Here is an 18,416-nt window from a genome sequence, read left to right as displayed (position 1 = left end):
AGAATCGGTTAGGTAAGTTCTCCAGAGATTAGAAACCCTAAGCAATTCATATCTTATTCTATCTACACGAATCGAGTAAAGATTATATCTTCTTTCTATATATACAATGGACGTACTCTTTTGAATTCATAAAAGGCATGTTTCAGATTTGAGGAGATATATATAGTCCATAAGATAAGATATTGTGGAAGTCCTTGATTTAACCGAATATTCTTATTGAAATATGACAACACAGTAACATATACAAAGATCATAACTTGAGTTCTAAGCAGTAGAACTGATGGTTTCAAAAAGGGTACAACTGTACGGCTTCATCTCATACACAACCAGTTGCTGCATCTGTTCTTCTGCTACAACGGTCTCTCCTTGGACAGAGAAAAACCCTGGGAATGGAAGAGCTGTGTCGACCAGTCGCCTCCATTTGCTTCCATCAGAAAGTGAAGGTAGGATTACACTCTCCGGATGATCACTTGCATTGAATCCGATGAACAGATCATTGTTCTTATTTGGCTCGGTTGGCTCAACTAATGACGCAGTTTCTTCTTCCTCTGCCTCGGCTTTGATCCCCAATGCCAAAAATTTGCAAGCAGGGTCTTCCCAGTTCGGAGTTGTTTGGTCATTTGCATACCAAGCAATGTTCTCAGGTTTCACAAAGTTTCTCCTTTGAAACACATCGCTTCTTCTTGCTCTTACTGAAGTCATGAAGGAGATGAACTGTGTGATCTGTGTACCGAAAGCTGAAGCTATCATGTTCCAATCAAAAGACTTCCGTGATTCCAACAAAGGCGAGCCTTTCGTTGAGATACCACATTCATCTCCCATGTTAAGCACCGGAATTCCCAGAGAAATGTACTGAATAAACAAGAAATTACGGACTTGTTTTAGCCTTCTTTGAAGAACAGCTGATTTATTTGTTGCTCCTTCTTCCCCACAATTCCAACTCAGCTCTGAAGCTAGCTCAGGGCCACTGAAACTGACTAAGTCAACAAGAGAGAGTCCTGAGTTTCTGGAAATGTAGTTAAAGGAGAAAGCCGGACCTCTTCCATCAGTAAATATATCATCACTACCACAAATTCTTGTAGCCAGATCACTTAGAACGCCTTTTCCTCTCAAAAAGTTTCTTACATTTCGACAATATCTTGTGTTGAGTTCTGCCCATCGTTTCCAATGTGGGAACCGTACTTCTTTTGGCATTATTTCAAGTGGATCCCAGCAATCAGCAATTAGTTTGGTCTCCGCAAGAAGTGGATCGAAAGCTATTGCTTCAACCAAGGGAGGACGAGAGAGCTGTTCACCATGAACACCTCTTAAGAGAGACGAAGCATTTATGAAACAAAATCCATCTATATGAAACTCAGTTACCCAATAACGCAAGCTCTCCAAAATCAACTGCTGAACAACAGGATAGTTACAGTTCAAGTAACTTTTCGAATCTAGATCATTGGCTCTTCCCTTGTAATAATAACAACTGTCATCAATTCCGTGAAGAGCTCCAGAATCAGCAGTGTGTGTAAAAACTACTTCCAAAAGTACCTCTATTCCCTGACTGTGCAATTTCTTCACCATCTCTTTCACTGAATTAACTGCGGAATCAAAGCCATTGGAAGGTCCATACATATCCATCGGTGAAAAGAAATGAATTGGAAAGTAAGGACCTTTTTGCTCGGAGAATGAAAATATTGGCTCCAAGAGGACAGCGTTGACTCCAAGGCTTTTCAAATGGTGAACTTTTTCAGCTACACCAGAAAAAGTCCCTGCCACGTTACTAGGCAACTTGCTGGATTTGTGTTGTGTAAAACCCTTCACATTCAACCGGTAAACAATAAGTTTCTCCAGTGGAATGTTCGGAGACACATCTTCTCCCCAATCAAAGGAAGGGTTTTTAAATAAACTTGCAAGAAACTTATGAGAGATAGATTTATCAATGACTGTGGCATATGGATCCAAAACAATTGGCTCAGCTTCAACATCGACATCTTCTTCTGACTGAGTCATCTCCTTGCAACGGTAGCCATATCTCACAAAATCCCATGTATTGTCAACTGACGCATGCCAAACATCACCAGTTCGGTTGACATAAGGATCGAGATCAAGCTCTAAGGCAGGTTTATCGGTTGTGGTATCATTATACAAGCATAAAACCACGTTGGTTGAATGTCTTGAGAAGAAAGCAAAATTCCAAGTATCATCATCTGGACCAGAAGAAAGGCCTAACGGCAACGGATGACCAGCAGTAAAACCGACCGGGACACAGAAGTCAGTATCCCTGTGTGTCAGCAATTCTTGACCGTCTGGATCTTTCCCTGACACTGACTTGAGATAAAATGATAGATAGAAAGGAGATTCTTTCCCATCAAATTCTAGCCCTAGCATTAACTCAGACAAGGAGCTTTTCACAAATGGAGTTTCTGTGGTGTGGGTTTGTGAGTCTTGGGAAGAGTTTTCAAAATCAAGAGGCAAAAAACACGAAGAATCAGACCTGTATACACCCCAAACCATCACCAGCCTACTCTTGCCATCACCACTTAGTTCCAAAGATGAGACATAAACCATGATACTGTATTTTTCTCTCTTCTTTTCAACTTTAACTTTAACAAGAGCACCAGATTTCGTCCTGAACAAATACGATGTTACCTTCTTTAGGTCATAGACCTGAGCTCCTCTAGTAGACACTTGATCCTTCAGCTCGATAGTAGTCTTGGAAGCACAAATCTTACTCAACTGATAACTTTGCAACGCGTCTGTACTCAAATCCCCCAAGAAACGTTTCCTTGAAACTATCAGTGTATCGGATCCAATTTTAATCTTATTCTTACCAGTAAAAAACCTTGCAGAAGGAAACTTCCATGTTCTAGTGATGCCATTATTGAGACAAAACCCCAGTGATGGAGACCAAGCAGCAGCCATTATTCAAACAAAGCAGAAAGCTTCCCTCTTTCTCCCAAAACTTTTAACAATCCAAGTGATGCCTGTTAAGAACACAGATCAAACAACAAAGCTCTTTATTAAGACTGAATGGTAGAAAACACACAAAACCCAAAAGGAAATCTAAATAACGTGTAGCAGAATGAGCTCGAATTAGATAACAATTCACCATAAACCACTCATCGAATCAGCTAAATTGCCATCTCAAAGCTAAAATCAAACAAAAACCCACTAAGCAAAGTTTTCCTTTTTCTTAATCTTACGATAAGGCATTTGAAATTCAAGCACATTAAGAAAGATGAAGTAGTAGAGAAAAAAATAATAAAATAATAAAGAAAAAAATAAGAAACCATCGAAACACTAAGAAACCATAGAGAAAAAAATAATAAAAAGGGAACATAAGAAAGCGTGAAGAAGAGACAAACGTCTAATAAAAAGTCGAGCTTACTGTCGCATAAGCATCATCACCGCCATTGATTCAAAAAAAATTCAAGCTTTAAAATGGAGAAATTCACAATGATTGAACACAGAGACATCTGATGAATTGAGTGTGTGTGTCTGTGAGTTTTATGATTTTGATATTTTGGGATGAAACTGAAAGGTTTTGTCTTGTTCCTTCATGAACTCTCACCCTCACTTCACGCGCCTGTCAAACCCGTCTTTTAACGATTCCAACATAGACACGCGCGCAAGGTGCGTCTGGGTGTAAAAAAGAGGAGTGGTCTTCTTATGTGGGCCGAGCCCATCAGTTTTGTTAATTTTGGTTTTTCATAATGGACTATACGAGCCCAATGATAGAACCAAAACAGAAACAAAAAAAAAATCGATATTATATACGACAAAAGTAAAAAAAAAATTCAGTAAAAGACAGAACCGAGATGAGCTGTTTTCCAACTATTCAGGCTTGACCGCTTGAGAGTGGAGTTTTCCGAATTAAGGGCGCGTGTTTTTTCCGAATTTTGTTTTTAGGGTTTTGTGTTGTGAGAGACTGAGAGTGAGAGAGCCGGAAACATTGCTTAGTTTCTTTCAATGGAGCAAACGATGCACAAAGATTGTGAAGTAGAGATCTGTTCAGAAGAAGACGGCTTAAGAAACGCTTGGTACCGAAGAGCGATTCTTGAAGAAACCCCAACGACTGATACGGTTCCGGGAAGCGAAAAGAAGCTTCGTGTCCGTTACACGACGATGCCCAGCGAAGACAGTTCGTCTCCTAAAACGGTGGAGCAGAGGTTAATACGGCCTGTTCCGCCGGAGAATCTGTGCAGCGGCGTCGTTTTGGAGGAAGGGTCTGTTGTTGATGCTGATTACAAAGGCGGATGGTGGACCGGTGTTGTGGTTAAAATAACGGAGAACGGGAGGTATTTGGTTTACTTCGATCTTCCACCAGACATTATTCAGTTCCAGACAAAGCATTTGCGGGCTCATCTTGACTGGACCGGTTCAAAGTGGGTTCGACCAAAAGCTAAAGAACTGAGTAAGTCCATGTTTAGCCCTGGGACTCTAGTTGAAGTTAGCATTGTCATAGGTAACGAAGAAGTTTCGTGGGTTACTGCTATGTTAGTTAAGGAGGAGATTGAGGAGAATAAAGTCATTGTGAAGATCTGCGATAGATACTTGAGATTTAGTGGTGATGATACAAAACCAACAATGGCTATTGATTCACATTGTGTTAGGCCTACACCGCCTCCTTTTGAGGTTGAAGAGTACGACTTGCTGGATTATGTAGAGGTGTTTAATGGTTCTAGTTGGCGTCAAGGGCGTGTGGTGGGAGTCTACTCTGGAAAATTGTACAAGGTTAGTTTAGAGGCTACCAAGGACAAGGCGTGCTTGCAATTTAAACACTCCAACCTTAGGCCTTTTAAGGTGTGGGGAGATGGGGTTTGGCATAGCGGAAGCGGACCAAACCCCAGAACTCTAGCTGCCTCTGGGGGATTGAGAAAGAAGAAAGCTTCTCCGGTAATAACCTCGAAAGTGACATCCATAGAAAAAGATGATGTTTCATCTGTAACACCTTTGAAACAAACTGAGGCCAGAGCTGAAGGACAGAAATCCCCTGAGAAGACACCTGAACCGATGAGGAAACAGAATTGCTTGGGAGGTTCAACTCGAGAGAGGTTGCCTGAGGAGGAGAATAGCAAAGATGGGAGTAGAAAAAGGCAAAGAGAAGAAGAACACAACTCTGAGGCTGAGATAACTGATAAAGGTAAAAAGATGTGCAACGATGATGATCAGCCTCTCTCTACTGAGTTATCCTCTTACCAGAGCCCGAACGTGGTGTATAATTCAGCTGCTGATGTTGAGGAAACTCCAGCAAAGTATATTTCTCCTTTTGCAAAGAAGTCGCCATTTTGGAAGTCATATGAAACACATGACTTGTCCAAAACTGCTCCACAAAGTCCTCATTTCAGCCCGTTGTCTGATGCTAATGAAGATATCCGCGAGTGGTCAGCGATTGGTATGATGGTGACTTTCTATGGGTTATTAGACGAAGTCAAAGATCTGCATCTCGATGTTTCCTCCGGCAAACTAAGTAGCCTCAGTACTTCTTTTGCTAAGCTCGAGAAACACGGTTTCAATGTAACAAATCCACAGGCACGTATCAGCAAAGTGTTATCTCTCCAAGTTGGGCGAGCTAAGAAAGCTGAGGAGAGAAAATGCCTTAAGGAGAAGATTGAAGCTGAAGAGATGGAAAGGCAGAAGGTCGAAGAAGAAATGGCTGAGCTAGAACGCAAACGTCTGGAGTTGAAGAGACAAGAAGTGGTTGCGAAAGAGAAGAAGGAAGCGGTGGACAAAAGGATCGTTGACATGAAATCATGTGCAGATACTGTTGATCAAGAGATTGAAGATGTTGAGCTTGAGTTTCAGACTCTCTCAGCTGCATGGAAACTATGAAAGACAAGAGTAGATGTAGTACTAAGTAACAACCATTATCTACAATCTTTATCCCCGTATGATTGTTGTTGATGGTGCTTACTTTAGCTTATTTCCTTTGATGAACTAGAGAATTATCTTTTGTAGATCTTATGATGAACTGGTTATATAATTAATCTATAACGTTTCTGAATCATTAAATCCCTTAAAAAAATATTAGAAACGTTTGTTATCTTTTTCTTTGTCAAACAAAAAAAAGAAAACACTTGAGGAAATCCATATAGCTCATAAGTAGAATAAAGCTAAAACTAGAACCAGTATACAATCCCTGATCTAAGTTTTGATCTAAGAGAAGTAGGAAACAATTCCCATTTATTCTTTGATTCTAGCATTCAAGAACCCTATATATACGCTCACTTCATTCTTCAGCACCAATGAACTTAAAGGTCGGTCTCCTAATCAAAGATGTCCCAACCATCTTCAACAAGCTTTCTACAATCATCTTTCTCGTTGTTCATGAAGGAAGCTGCTACTTCTGGCAAATTGTTGTAGCTTGAGGTTTTAAGCACTCCATTCCATTGCGCAGAAGGATTTTCGAGCACCAAGCTTCTCATAGATGATTCACATGAACTTGTGCGGCTGGAGGAGATGGATTTGGTTACTGACACTCGATTATCAAATCTCTCTTTGAACAGCTTCACATCTTGACATATCACAGAAATTTCTCCTCTGCTCAAAGAACCAAGAGAGATTAAAAGATCCATTTTGAATATACCAGATCATTACGTATATCAGCAAGAAAATTTACTAAAAGATTCATGGGTGCTCTAGATAAATGGATTAGTGTACGGTTAGTAACTCCAGAATGGGACTTACTGTAAGGAATCTACGATCTGTCCACGATCCATAAGAAACTCTCGAAGCTGCAGGTGGTGAAGAAGAAAAAAGATGAGACTGAGAAGAAAACTTTAGAAGAAACCTTGCTAGTGTTTATAACAGTGATTGTACTTTGGAGTTTTCCTCTGCCTCTTGCTGTAGATGCTTTGATTCTTGGACTACTTTCTCCATGTTGGTTTCTTGTTCAGCAAGTAGCTTAAGTGCAGAATCATCTCTTTCTTTCTTTTCCTGTTCAGCAGTCTTTTTCATCTCCAATGCTGCCGCTAGTCTTATTTGAAGACTTCCTCGCATCTACAAAAAAAAACAATTCGTTAAATTTTCTGTACAGTCTGAAAACGAGGCAGCCAATTGGTCATCTCAGTTCGTTTTAACAGGAATTAAAAGTTAAAAAACAAAGACAATTTTTTATAATCAGCAGATGAAACATGCCTCATCAAGGACAGCAAGAGATTTGTTTCGTTCTTCTGATAAGTTGAGCAACCGGTTTTCAAGCTCTTTCACTTCAGTGGCTAAAATTGACTTCTCTCCATATACTTCTCCAGCATGCTGCAAAATCATAGTAAATTAGTTCTCACTACAAAATCAAAGCACATTAAGCAATCTGTACGGGCACATGTTCTTATAAGTAACAATAACTTTACCATGTCATTTGCTTCCTTCGCATGTTCCAGCATCTTCTTGAGCTCCTCAACTTTTTGAAGAGTATCCAAACCTCCCCTAGAAGCTCCCTCCTTTGACTTCTCTGCATCCTTCTCTTGCATTTCAACTTCTCTCATCAAATTCGTAACCGATTCCATCACAGTAAGCAAGGTTTTCTACATCATTACACAAGAAAAAGAAATCATATTGAAAGTATCAGTCACAAACTCTCATTTCAAATCTACCAAAATGCATATAAGTAACTAGAAGTTGGAAGCATTAGGTCTAGCTTTTCTGTACCTCAGCACCAGTGAACACGACTTCAAAATATGTAAACAAAAGTAAATATTCTTCATAAGCTAAACGAATGTCGGTTATATGCCATACCTTATTACTTTTGGCATCTTCGATAATCTCTTCAAGGTGATCAACGCTGCATACATGGGTTGATGTACTAAAAGCATCACCTATTTCAGTATCACCATTTTCACAGAACAATGGACCATTTGAAGTCTCATCCACAACATTAGTACTACCAGAGCCAACTTCAAAACATGAACCCTGCTGTGTAGTAGTCGTATTATCTGTAGGAGTTAAATCGACCGCCTTCGGTACAGCATTTTCTGCCTGATTCCATTTCATATAAAAACCACGATCTTCCAGAAATTCGCAAGTCAGTTTAGCATTCTCATGGGAAATTGCAGAGACCACTGAGGCGGTTTCATCCTCTGGCACATGCAAACCATGTTTTGCATTGCTCGTAACATCAAAACACCTATCAGAAAAATCATAGTTTTCGTGCTCTTTTCCACGAGCCTTTTTCAAAGATTGAACTTCCTCACTTTCGAAGTCTCTATGGCACACATCAGGACCAACAGTTGATGGAAAATTTGTTAGCTCGTTCAAATCAGTACTTAGAGTACTGCTATCATGGTTACGGGCAACAACCAGGGGGGTAATTTCTGAAGAAGAAGATGATGAAGGAGAAGGAGAAGAAATTTCTAAAGAAGAAAAAGAAGAAGTTTCTGAAGCTCCAAGAAATGAGCGACACCTAGAAACAACATCTCCCAGAACAGAAGATACACCCTCTGGAAAATAGAAGAATAAGAAACTTCAAGCTGTGAATCTACAAAGCCAGAGCAGCAAACAATAAAAAAATTCCATGAGCTAAATTGTACCTTGGCGTTCTGAAATACTTGCAGAGGACATGTTTGAAGATTGAGTTAGATTATGGGGCAAATCTGAGGTAAATGAAGGAAGAATATCTGAAAGAACAACAGCAGCAGCTTCATCAGCATCCTTGGGGTGTTCTATTGCAACAGCCCTCAAAATTCGTGCATCAATCTGCAGTATGAACAAAATATATTTATAATATGGTTACGATTAGACTACACAAAAGACATGAAAATAAAAGATGATTAAGCAGCCAAAATCTAAAACAGTGTCAAGTAAGTGAAACTATTTGATCAAAACTAATATCCATAAATACAGCAATTGAAAGCACAAAGACGGATGTTTTGATCACAATCTCACTGCCCTGAACCTGGTAAAGTTGTACTAAATTGAATAAAGAGACCATTTTTGTTACCTGAGGAAATATTTCAGTTAGAGCGCGATAAACAGAACCGAAACCCATCGCTGAATGCTCTAAAATATAAACCCTGCAGAGAAAACAAGCCAGATGTTATCTTAGAGAATAGAATGGCCAACGAATAAGAGAAAACAGCACAAGCCCTTTGTGTGAAAAAAAAACCCTAGAAGTTCATAGGTTTGTGTTAGTGTTTCCAACGTTACACTAAAAAAACTAGACACAAAGCAATTGATATAAACACTACGAATTCAGTATCACCTAAGCTCTGTAAAATTGGAGAACGGAGATTACAAACCCCAATCAACCAAAATAAAGAAGAAGAAGATAAATTTATCAACGGATCATGGTAAGATCAAACTACACTGTTTTCCGAAACGATCAAAAACCATAAGAAACCAGAAGAAAAAAAAAATACACAGAGGAAAATCAAATTTTAAATTCGACGATTCAGTTTCCTCTCAATTTTTTATTATAAAAAAAATTCCAGAGACAAACGAAGATAGAAAGAACGAACCTTTACTAAACTTTCGTGTAGTTGGGAGATGAGAAGAGGCGAGTGCTGCGAGGAGGAGGAGGAGGAGGAGGAGGAAGGAGAAGAAAAGAGAGGAACAAGTGTGTATTTATGTGTAAATTGCTCCGTAATTACTTAATTGTTTCTTTTTATGTTTAAAAGACTTGACGACTAAGTCCGTATTCTGGGTGGTTGCGTAATTTTGAAGCGTATTCGAGGGTATTTTCGTCAATTTGTTGATAATGACTGACGTGGCTTTCTCGCTTAAGATTTTTGAGGTTCATTCATGAATGAAACAAACAACCAATGGGGTAACCAGGAAAGTACATTAAATTATGATTGGCTATAGTAGTATGTTTTCTTTGTTCTCCCTACAAAAATAATACTCGTTCTATCACATAAAAATTAATGTTTTGGGATATTTTTTTTTCTCACAAAAATTGATGTTTTGTAAACTTCAAAAAGTAATCATTGAAAATATTTAAAATTTTGAATTGTTATTGGTTTAAAATTAAATAATATCTCTTTAGTCAAAAGAAAAAATATATTTAAACTAAGTAATCATTGTTTTCTTAAAATGTATAAAAGCTTATAAACATCAATCTTTATGAGACAGAGGAAGTAATACTGAAATCATTTGTTTTTGTTTTTTCGGATATTTTTTCTGGATGAAATAAATATAAATTATTTTTGTGAATCTATTTCTCAACTGATTTATCTTTTTTTTTTGTCATCAGATAGAAACTAAATAACAATTGTTTGAGAAATGTTAGAAACAAAAACAAGAAAAACATAATCAACTAGAACGCCTCGACCCTCATTTGATCATGAAGCCAAGAAGGCCCTCCAAGTGAAAGGTAAGACTGAAACCGACTATTTCTTGTAACACTTGATGCAATCGTCATTGCGACCTTATTGGCAGTGCTTGCAGCTTAGTAACATCTCCACGCAGGAAATTTAGACAGAGCCAGGTGAATCTCATTCAAAACCAGATGAAATCGTGGCCAACCTGTGGGGTTATTAACAGCCTCGATGACCATAGCAGTATCCATTACAAACTCCACTTTAGGCACCTGCAGAATCAAAACCGCTTCTATTGCCCACAGAAAAGCCCTTAAAGCCGCATGAAACCGAGAATCAGAGGCAGTAAGAGCATGCCTAGCGTGGTATAAAACCTGACCTTGATAATCTGTCACTATCCACGCACCACCAGACAAACAGGAATTATTACGCCACGACGAGCCCACATTGCACTTAACAAATCCCATCGGGGGCTTATACCATTTAGCCTCCAGTTTACCTTGTTGTATACGCCTAGGAGGATCTGCATATGATGGCAAGGACTGTACCGCGTGTCATTGAGAAGAATTGTCCTGAGCCGTCAGAACCAGTTTCCGTAAATCACCATGCTTCCCTTGGAACACCAACATATTGTGATGCTTCCAAATCCCCAGAGCAACCAAGGTATAACAAGACGCACCTCTTATGGAGTCTCATTATCTTGAATAACAGACCACAAGTGTTCCCAATTTTGATCAACATCATCATGAGAAAAGCCTCCCCTAGGAGGAGGTATATTAGCCAGAGCAAAAACCTGTCTAGCAACAGGACAGACAAAGAGCATATGGCATATTGTTTATGTCTGAAATCCACAGCTTTGGCATCGTAATTCTCCTCCACATCCACGTGATGCTAGTCGATCAGTGACAGCTAAAGCACCTGAAAGCATTCGCCACAAGAAGGATTTAATTTTTGGGGTCGTCTTTACCTTCCAAACATTCGCCTTAAGCTCATTTCGCTTAACCAAACCATCATCACCGGTTCATATAGGACTGGCAATGTTTGCTTCAACCAATACCCGCTCTTGACATAATAAGAGCCAGACTTGGTATATGTCCAGATATAGCGGTCTCTACTTCCAACCTTTAGAGGCATTGCCAAGATTTGGCTGGCATCTGCCGGAGGGAAAAGATGTTAAACTTTCTCCCTATCCCATTGAGACTGATCAGGCTCCCGAAGTTCTGACACCCTTATATTAACTTGAAAGACCGTTTGAAACCTATAAGGAGCTCGGGATGCTTATCAAAAATCCACTTGTCCAACCAAACCAATGTATCACATCCATCACCAATGGTCTTCAATAATCCTTGTTTGAGCAATTCACGACCATGTATTATACTCCTCCATGCATACGAAGGTCTTGAGCCTTTACCACAATCCAGGATCGACGATTTACGGAAGTACCGGCTTTTATAGAATCTTGCAAGCAAAGATTCCGGGTTATTCAAAATTCGCCAGGCTTGCTTGGCTAGCAGTGCCTGATTAAAATCACCAAGATCCTTAAACCCTAGTCCACCTTCTGACTTGGATTCGCACATGTTCTTCCACGCCACCCAAGCAATCTTGCGCTTCCCCTAACAGTTGCTCCACCAGAATTCACACATAGCACTAGTAAGCTTCCTGTAAAGGTTCTTACTCAAACGAAAACAAGACATGGCATAAACCGGGAGTGCCATCGCCACTGCCTTCAGAAGGACCTCCTTACCACCCATAGACAGTGATTTAGCAAACCACCCTTGAAGCCGCTTCTTNTTATTCAAAATTCGCCAGGCTTGCTTGGCTAGCAGTGCCTGATTAAAATCACCAAGATCCTTAAACCCTAGTCCACCTTCTGACTTGGATTCGCACATGTTCTTCCACGCCACCCAAGCAATCTTGCGCTTCCCCTAACAGTTGCTCCACCAGAATTCACACATAGCACTAGTAAGCTTCCTGTAAAGGTTCTTACTCAAACGAAAACAAGACATGGCATAAACCGGGAGTGCCATCGCCACTGCCTTCAGAAGGACCTCCTTACCACCCATAGACAGTGATTTAGCAAACCACCCTTGAAGCCGTTTCTTCAGTTTATCACGAATAAAACCCAACAGAGCTTGCTTAGATCCACTGAAGCATTCCGGGAGTCCTAGATATGAACCTGAGCCACCTTCCTCAAATATATTTAAAGTTTGCTTAACCATTTATTTCACCTCCTCCGTTGTTTTCTTCCCAAATGTTACAGCCGATTTAGAGAAATTAATTAACTGACCAGACGCATTTCCATACAGATGAAGGCAATGAATAATCTCCTCACACTCCTCCTTTGTGGCTCGACTAATGAGTAGGTTGTCGTCAGCAAATAACAGATGTTGCACCACAGGACATGAGTTATTAAAACTGAAACCTGTTAAGCGATTTTGCAGCTGACTTCTCTGCATAACATGAACCAGGCCTCAGCACATAAAATGAAAAGAAAAGGAGAGAGGGGATCTCCTTGTCTTATTCCTCTTCCCGGTTTAATGAAACCATAATCACTGCCATTAATGAGAACCGAGAAAGTCCCAGAACGTACGCACACCATGATCTACTGTACCCATTGGCTATGAAAACCCATCTTGCAGAAGAGATGCTCTAGAAAGTCCCACTCCACTCTATCATAAGCCTTGGACATATCAGTCTTGATTGCAATAAAACTCTCATTGAACTTTGCATTAGTCTGGAGAGCATGAACAATCTCGTGAGCAATCAAGATGTTGTCTGATATTAAACGCCCTGCTACAAAAGCACCCTGAGTTTCAAAGACCAGAGCCGGTAAGCACCTTTTTAAGCTTGTACACAGGACTTTAGAGACGATCTTGTAAAGAACAGAGCATAAACTGATTGGTCGCATGTCAGACATACTGTTGGCATTCGGCTTCTTAGGAATTAGACACAGTTGAGTATGATTCCAATCTTGCGGGAACATACCAGAGCTAAAGAACTCTTGTACCTCCGTGATAATGTCCGGACCAACAGTAGACCAATATCGTTGAAAGAATGCACCAATCCAACCATCTGCACCAGAAGCACTGTCCCCTTTAATGTTAAAAGCTGCTTGTTTGATTTCATGTCCCATGACTGGGGCAATCAAGAGAGTATTATTCATATCTTCTGTCACTCTCATCTCCATTCCCTCTATTTACAGAAAATTTTAAAAGATTTTTTTTAAAAAATACTCTTGTTAAGTAAACAACAAAAATTGTTTCTGTTTTCTTGATCTTCTGATCGGATATTCAATAGAACTGTTGCCAGTACTATTAAACTAAATCATAACGTATAATACAATCAATACGATTTTTACTAAAATTATTCTTCGTAATATTTTTCTTACTCAAATAAAAACACCGAGATATGAGGACTTTAAACAACAACAAGATTCCTTATATGACTTCACTAGACCTTATCCGTAATCTAAATTACATAACTATCACCACTTTTTGAACATATTATAAGAGAAACCCCAATATAAAACAAAACATTGCCAAATGGAATCTCAATCCACCCACATTTGTTTCAGAGATGCCTCAATCTTTCGTCTGCTTCGGGAAGTGCAAATTGAGGAGTTTGGTGTCGATGATGAGATTCCCAAAAAGTTAACTCTTATAGTGTGTACATGAGAGAATTCACAGTCGAGATCAATGGTTGATGTCAGCCTTCTTCCCAGTCGACATCATCTTCCTCTTCTTCTTCACCACCCGAGGCTTCTGCTTCCACATTCAAGTCCACCTTGTAGTTTCCATTAGCTGCACCAAGTGTGTAACATTGTTAAGTTACCATATTAAGCATATCATAAACTTTATACACCATGCCTTTAACTTATCAAGGTTCCTTATAACTAGCTAATGCATCGTTTCATATGATCAGCTAATAAGCTAATTGGAAATGAGGTATTAAAACTCATACTGACCTGCAACAGGAGCCTCTTCTTCCCATTCAACATCGTCCTCTTCACGTTTGGACTTCTTACCAACCTCGCGACCTGGGGATGTAGTACCCAATTGAATATCAGGAGTTAATTCACCAGCGGATTCTTGTTGATTGAGCCTTGCAGCAAGCTCTTGCTGCTTCAGCAGCTCGGCGTAGTAAGCTTTGAGATATTCATCCTGAAGCAAAATGAAAATACTGTATCAGAATTGTGGAAACACAATCCAAAAGATGCTACTGTGGAAATCTAAATAGGCACAAAGAATTTGTCCCCAAAAGCACACCTTTATATCCTTTTCATCGCCATTTCCAACGGCCGATTTCTTGTCATCAGAAAGTTTAGCTGCTCCTCCTGCACCACCATCAACCTTTGCTTCTTGTCTCATTTCACCTCTTTGTTCCTCAGTCAGATTCATTCCTTGCTTAATCATCCATGGAGGCAAGACTTTCAGACTGGAATCTCCACCTTTAGATTTAACATCCTCGTTCCCGTCGCCAAGGTTAACCTCAACCTAACCATGAAAGATTTTAGAAATCAACTAACCACAATGAAAGAGGAAAAAATGCAGGGATGCATAAACATTAACTGGCTGAAGAAACAAAGTGAAAATTTCATTACAATACCACTGCCTCATCTTGCATTATAACATTACACTTTTATAAACATTGAAAAGTGTAACTAATGATCACCTTTGTCTCTCCGAGAAATGGCATTGGTGTTGAACCATACCCACCCTGTGACCTCAAAGGATCATTAGGGTTAAGATCACCATTTGCGCGAGCAGCCATAGCTGCACGAGCCTCCCATGCCAGAAAAGATCCAAATTCAGGAATAGGTAGATCTTTTATTCTGTCTAATTGATCCACCAGAGGTTTCATTTGAGCCTGCACTTGATACTCAAATTGTGTCACTCACAAACAACATAACTAACGCCAGAATAAGAGAAAACACAATCAAGGATTTAAGCAGAACTAATCGCTAAAAACAGAACCGTATATCACACAGACAAATTTCAACTGTTAACTTAAAAGTAAATATGAGATGATGTCGAAGATGAGCTAGTATACCAGCATGGCTAAAGTAAAAGTGCAGACCTTTATTCTAAAAACAAAAAAAGAGTTACGATGAAAAGAAGATTGCACTGGGAAACAATACTCAATTCTTAACATAGAATATAGAGATTGTTGCAAAAGCAAATATTATCATTTTCTTATCAGAAGTAATTATGAACATAACACCAACCCCCAAGGAGACATTAATTAAAATACAGCTATGGACTCCTTATTTCTCAAGCATTGGTAATTTAAGATCCGATCTCCCGAAATAAAAATTCTAAATCAAGATCATCATTCTGGTGTCATCATGAATATGGAACGATGCAACGCTTCACTGAAGCTTTATAAAATTTTATAGAAAATTGAACTGAACCGCTAAAACAATAAAGACAGACCTCTAACTTCTGAAGCATATCTTTTAGTTTTTCCCGGCGCCGTCTCCTTCCATTATCATCTCCATCTACTACTTCTTCGGAAGTTAGCTTGTTACACTCGACAACAAGTTCACTATTGCAGTTTTCACAATGAAAAGAATCGTCTAGCATGGAAATTAATCTCAGAGCATCCAGCGCATTATATCTAAACCAGAAATAAAAAAAAACTATTCAGTTTTCGTGAACATAATACCACTCATAAATGTAAATAGATTATAAGAACATAAAGAGTAATGGACTTTACTTCCTTTGGCAGTTAGGACAGCCATACTCCTGAACAGTATTCTTATCTTCTAGCTCATCTTTGAGCTTTTTTTTCATCCGGTGCAGTTTACAACGAACAACATCAGATATCTGTAAGAAAAGAAAAAGTGCAAGTTTAACAAAGTACAGGGGAAGTTTAATTAGAGACAATTTTAACAAAGTACAGCAAACTGAATGATAAAAATTTGGGGACAAGAAGCATACCTGAGCATAATCGAGACAACAATACGAGTGGGTGTGGAGCTTAACTTTGTCCTCCGCTCGGCCATCACTTGTGGCAGCCACTGCAGCACTATACATCTTTACACCCTTTGCAGTCTATTGAAAAGATTGTGAATCAATAAAGTAGAAAAGGAAAGAAATGTTAAGGGATTAAAGACAAGCAAAACAATCGAACCAAATAGAACACGTGGTGGAACAAGTTCGACAAGGGAGAAACAAATTTAATAGGAATGCATGAATATCAACCCTACAGGTCAAGAGAAGAAACACACACAAAAAAAAAAAGAAAAAAAAAGTAGCCAATCAATCATTTTTCTCACACTCGTGTTTTTCAATCAGTGTTATAATCTAGATATTCTATGACAATATGCTACTTATCCTACAACTAGGAAGAGTGGTTGCGTTGAAAGCTGAGGCTTGTTGTGTAAAGAAAAGACTACTAGATAAACAATCTGAAAGAAGATAGTATCTGCAGAAACCTCTTTCCGGTGGTCACGCATAATCAATTTTTGTTCTTCAAAGAGTCTTATAATTTTTCGAAGTTGCTTGGCGTGCAACTGCAAATCTTTTGCCAAGTCTTCTTCTCTAACCCATTGCCGCCTAGCAGACAAAGAACAAAAGAAATACCAGAAATTAAAAGTCTGTGAAAACACACCGGGGTTTAAATAGCCAAATCTAAGCAATGTCAACCTTAAACATACCCCTGATCAAGTTAAAAAGGTTAATCCAAGCAAATATCCTTAAACCCCAGGTGACAGGGAGATGTGAGCCAGTTACACACCTAACAGCCTCTTGGATACAAAAAAACAAATTGAAGAGAAGCACACAAACCTGGTCAGCGCATCAAGCACCACAGCGGCAATCCCTCGGTTGTCACTCTTTGCAGATTTCTGCTGATTATCGCTTTTCGTAGTATAATCATCATAGAAAGCTCTCGCTACAAGCCTCACCAACCTAAATAATGTAAAGCAACATACATAGGATATAGTTGGTAATGGCACTATTTGAACATATATGTGAGGATTTTAGACACACACACACAAAAAAAAAGTGTGTGAACATATATGTGATAGAAGAGAGTTACTTGACAAATGGCTGGATCACAACGGTTTTCTGTACCGGGCCTGATTTATCCATGGACCCAGCCGAAGAACCAGTACTAGCTTCGTGTTTGTTACAAAATCTGCATTGATACAGAGGATAAACTTAGAACAGATCGATCAATCGCCGAATAAGTAACTAATAAAAGTTTAGGAGAGATGAGAAAAAGAAAAAAAAACTTCACAAGGACCACGAAATTAGGGTTTATACGTCAGAGGGATCAACTCAATTCCAAGTAACAAGTAGAACCCAACTAAGCTAGGTTAATTAAATCTCTCTGTACTTTTAAGATCACTAGAAGAGGGAGATGGACGAAGCTTACCGCCGGCAATGTTCGTCGAGAATGAGGGAGATAATACGGCGCAGAGAGAGAGCGAGAGAGTACGACAACGAATTGTCAAATAGCGTTGAACTCACTCTTNTTTTTTTTTTTTTTTTTTTTTTGTCTAATCCTTCAATTTTTAAACTATTATTAACTGTTTTAGTTTGTGTTCATTTATGTACTACAGCATTAACCTCACTTTAATTTTAAAATATAGATTTCCAGATAATCAGATTTAAACTCTTTGTCTTTTGATATTTTTCATTAATAATATTTTTAGCTTTTATTTTACTTGTTAAATTAAATTACACAGATTTTTTTTATTTTTCTTACTGAAAATATTGACTTAATTTCAATTATAATTTTACACAAGATTCACAAAATCATCAATCTAATCCACAACTAAAATGAATCATTGTCCTATCCTACCTTGCTTTGAACTAAAAGAGTGATTTAGACAAAATAGTTTTCGTCAACTAAATTTACTTTTTATTGTCTTTTATCTAAAATAGTGACTTATATTTGTTTTCTTCATTTATTTGTGGATATTTTGATACTGTTATTTTTTATTTTTTGTTGATTTATAATTATTTCCGTCGATTTGTTGGTTTTAATAGATTTATTTTATTTTATGTTGAAGAAGGCAAAAATCTTGATGAGAGCTGAGTATGCTGCTTATTTGACAACATATTCCAACTACAGTCTCGCCAAAATTTTAGTAGGAATATGTTGTCAAGATTTTGTGTCATGCAATCAATGAGTATGTTGAAGAAGGCGAAAACCACAGTCTCGCCAAAAGCC

At 38.7% G+C, this 18,416-nt stretch overlaps 4 protein-coding genes across 5 annotated transcripts; 1 reads left to right on the top strand and 3 right to left on the bottom strand.

Moving 5' to 3' along the window:
* LOC104760598 (isoamylase 2, chloroplastic) lies at nt 171-3,525 on the bottom strand. Of its 2 annotated transcripts, none has more exons than XM_010483559.2 (2): nt 3,351-3,525; nt 171-2,969 (listed from the first exon to the last, which is right to left on the bottom strand). In XM_010483559.2, exon 2 carries the CDS (start codon nt 2,905-2,907, stop codon nt 265-267), a length of 2,643 nt encoding a protein of 880 aa, XP_010481861.1. In that variant the 5' UTR covers nt 2,908-2,969; nt 3,351-3,525; the 3' UTR covers nt 171-264. The 2 variants fall into 2 exon arrangements, with proteins under 2 accessions (XP_010481861.1, XP_010481853.1); XM_010483551.2 differs by having other exon boundaries at nt 3,374-3,525.
* On the top strand, nt 3,801-5,989 carry LOC104760590 (DUF724 domain-containing protein 1-like). The gene has a single exon (XM_010483540.2). It carries the CDS (start codon nt 3,955-3,957, stop codon nt 5,815-5,817), a length of 1,863 nt encoding a protein of 620 aa, XP_010481842.1. The 5' UTR covers nt 3,801-3,954; the 3' UTR covers nt 5,818-5,989.
* On the bottom strand, nt 6,011-9,556 carry LOC104760580. Its single transcript, XM_010483529.1, has 9 exons — nt 9,438-9,556; nt 8,921-8,993; nt 8,511-8,676; nt 7,720-8,420; nt 7,335-7,508; nt 7,123-7,239; nt 6,805-6,984; nt 6,673-6,719; nt 6,011-6,525 (listed from the first exon to the last, which is right to left on the bottom strand). The coding sequence occupies exons 2-9, from the start codon at nt 8,966-8,968 to the stop codon at nt 6,252-6,254; spliced, it is 1,707 nt and encodes a 568-aa protein (XP_010481831.1). The 5' UTR covers nt 8,969-8,993; nt 9,438-9,556; the 3' UTR covers nt 6,011-6,251.
* On the bottom strand, nt 13,570-17,724 carry LOC104760564 (general transcription factor IIE subunit 1-like). Its single transcript, XM_010483510.1, has 11 exons — nt 17,616-17,724; nt 17,277-17,375; nt 17,024-17,146; nt 16,672-16,792; nt 16,175-16,288; nt 15,951-16,060; nt 15,668-15,851; nt 14,907-15,101; nt 14,501-14,728; nt 14,200-14,395; nt 13,570-14,035 (listed from the first exon to the last, which is right to left on the bottom strand). The coding sequence occupies exons 2-11, from the start codon at nt 17,327-17,329 to the stop codon at nt 13,941-13,943; spliced, it is 1,419 nt and encodes a 472-aa protein (XP_010481812.1). The 5' UTR covers nt 17,330-17,375; nt 17,616-17,724; the 3' UTR covers nt 13,570-13,940.

This window comes from Camelina sativa, chromosome 3 (genome assembly GCF_000633955.1).
Source record: "Camelina sativa cultivar DH55 chromosome 3, Cs, whole genome shotgun sequence".
NCBI lineage: Eukaryota > Viridiplantae > Streptophyta > Magnoliopsida > Brassicales > Brassicaceae > Camelina > Camelina sativa.
Note: the sequence above shows the minus strand (reverse complement) of the source record. Positions and strands in the feature narration are given on the sequence as shown.

Bases quoted from the DNA above. Each gene is read 5' to 3' on its own strand.
- LOC104760598 (XM_010483559.2), bottom strand. From the start codon at position 2,907: ATGGCTGCTGCTTGGTCTCCATCACTGGGGTTTTGTCTCAATAATGGC.
- LOC104760580 (XM_010483529.1), bottom strand. From the start codon at position 8,968: ATGGGTTTCGGTTCTGTTTATCGCGCTCTAACTGAAATATTTCCTCAG. The intron at 8,677-8,920 runs GTAACAAAAATG...TTCATACTGCAG, and splicing joins TAACTGAAATATTTCCTCAG to ATTGATGCACGAATTTTGAG. The intron at 7,509-7,719 runs GTATGGCATATA...GTAATGATGTAG, and splicing joins AAGATGCCAAAAGTAATAAG to AAAACCTTGCTTACTGTGAT.
- LOC104760564 (XM_010483510.1), bottom strand. From the start codon at position 17,329: ATGGATAAATCAGGCCCGGTACAGAAAACCGTTGTGATCCAGCCATTT. The intron at 16,793-17,023 runs GTTTGTGTGCTT...TTTGTCTGCTAG, and splicing joins GTGCTTGATGCGCTGACCAG to GCGGCAATGGGTTAGAGAAG. The intron at 14,036-14,199 runs GTCAGTATGAGT...CACTTGGTGCAG, and splicing joins AGAAGAGGCTCCTGTTGCAG to CTAATGGAAACTACAAGGTG.
- LOC104760590 (XM_010483540.2), top strand. From the start codon at position 3,955: ATGGAGCAAACGATGCACAAAGATTGTGAAGTAGAGATCTGTTCAGAA.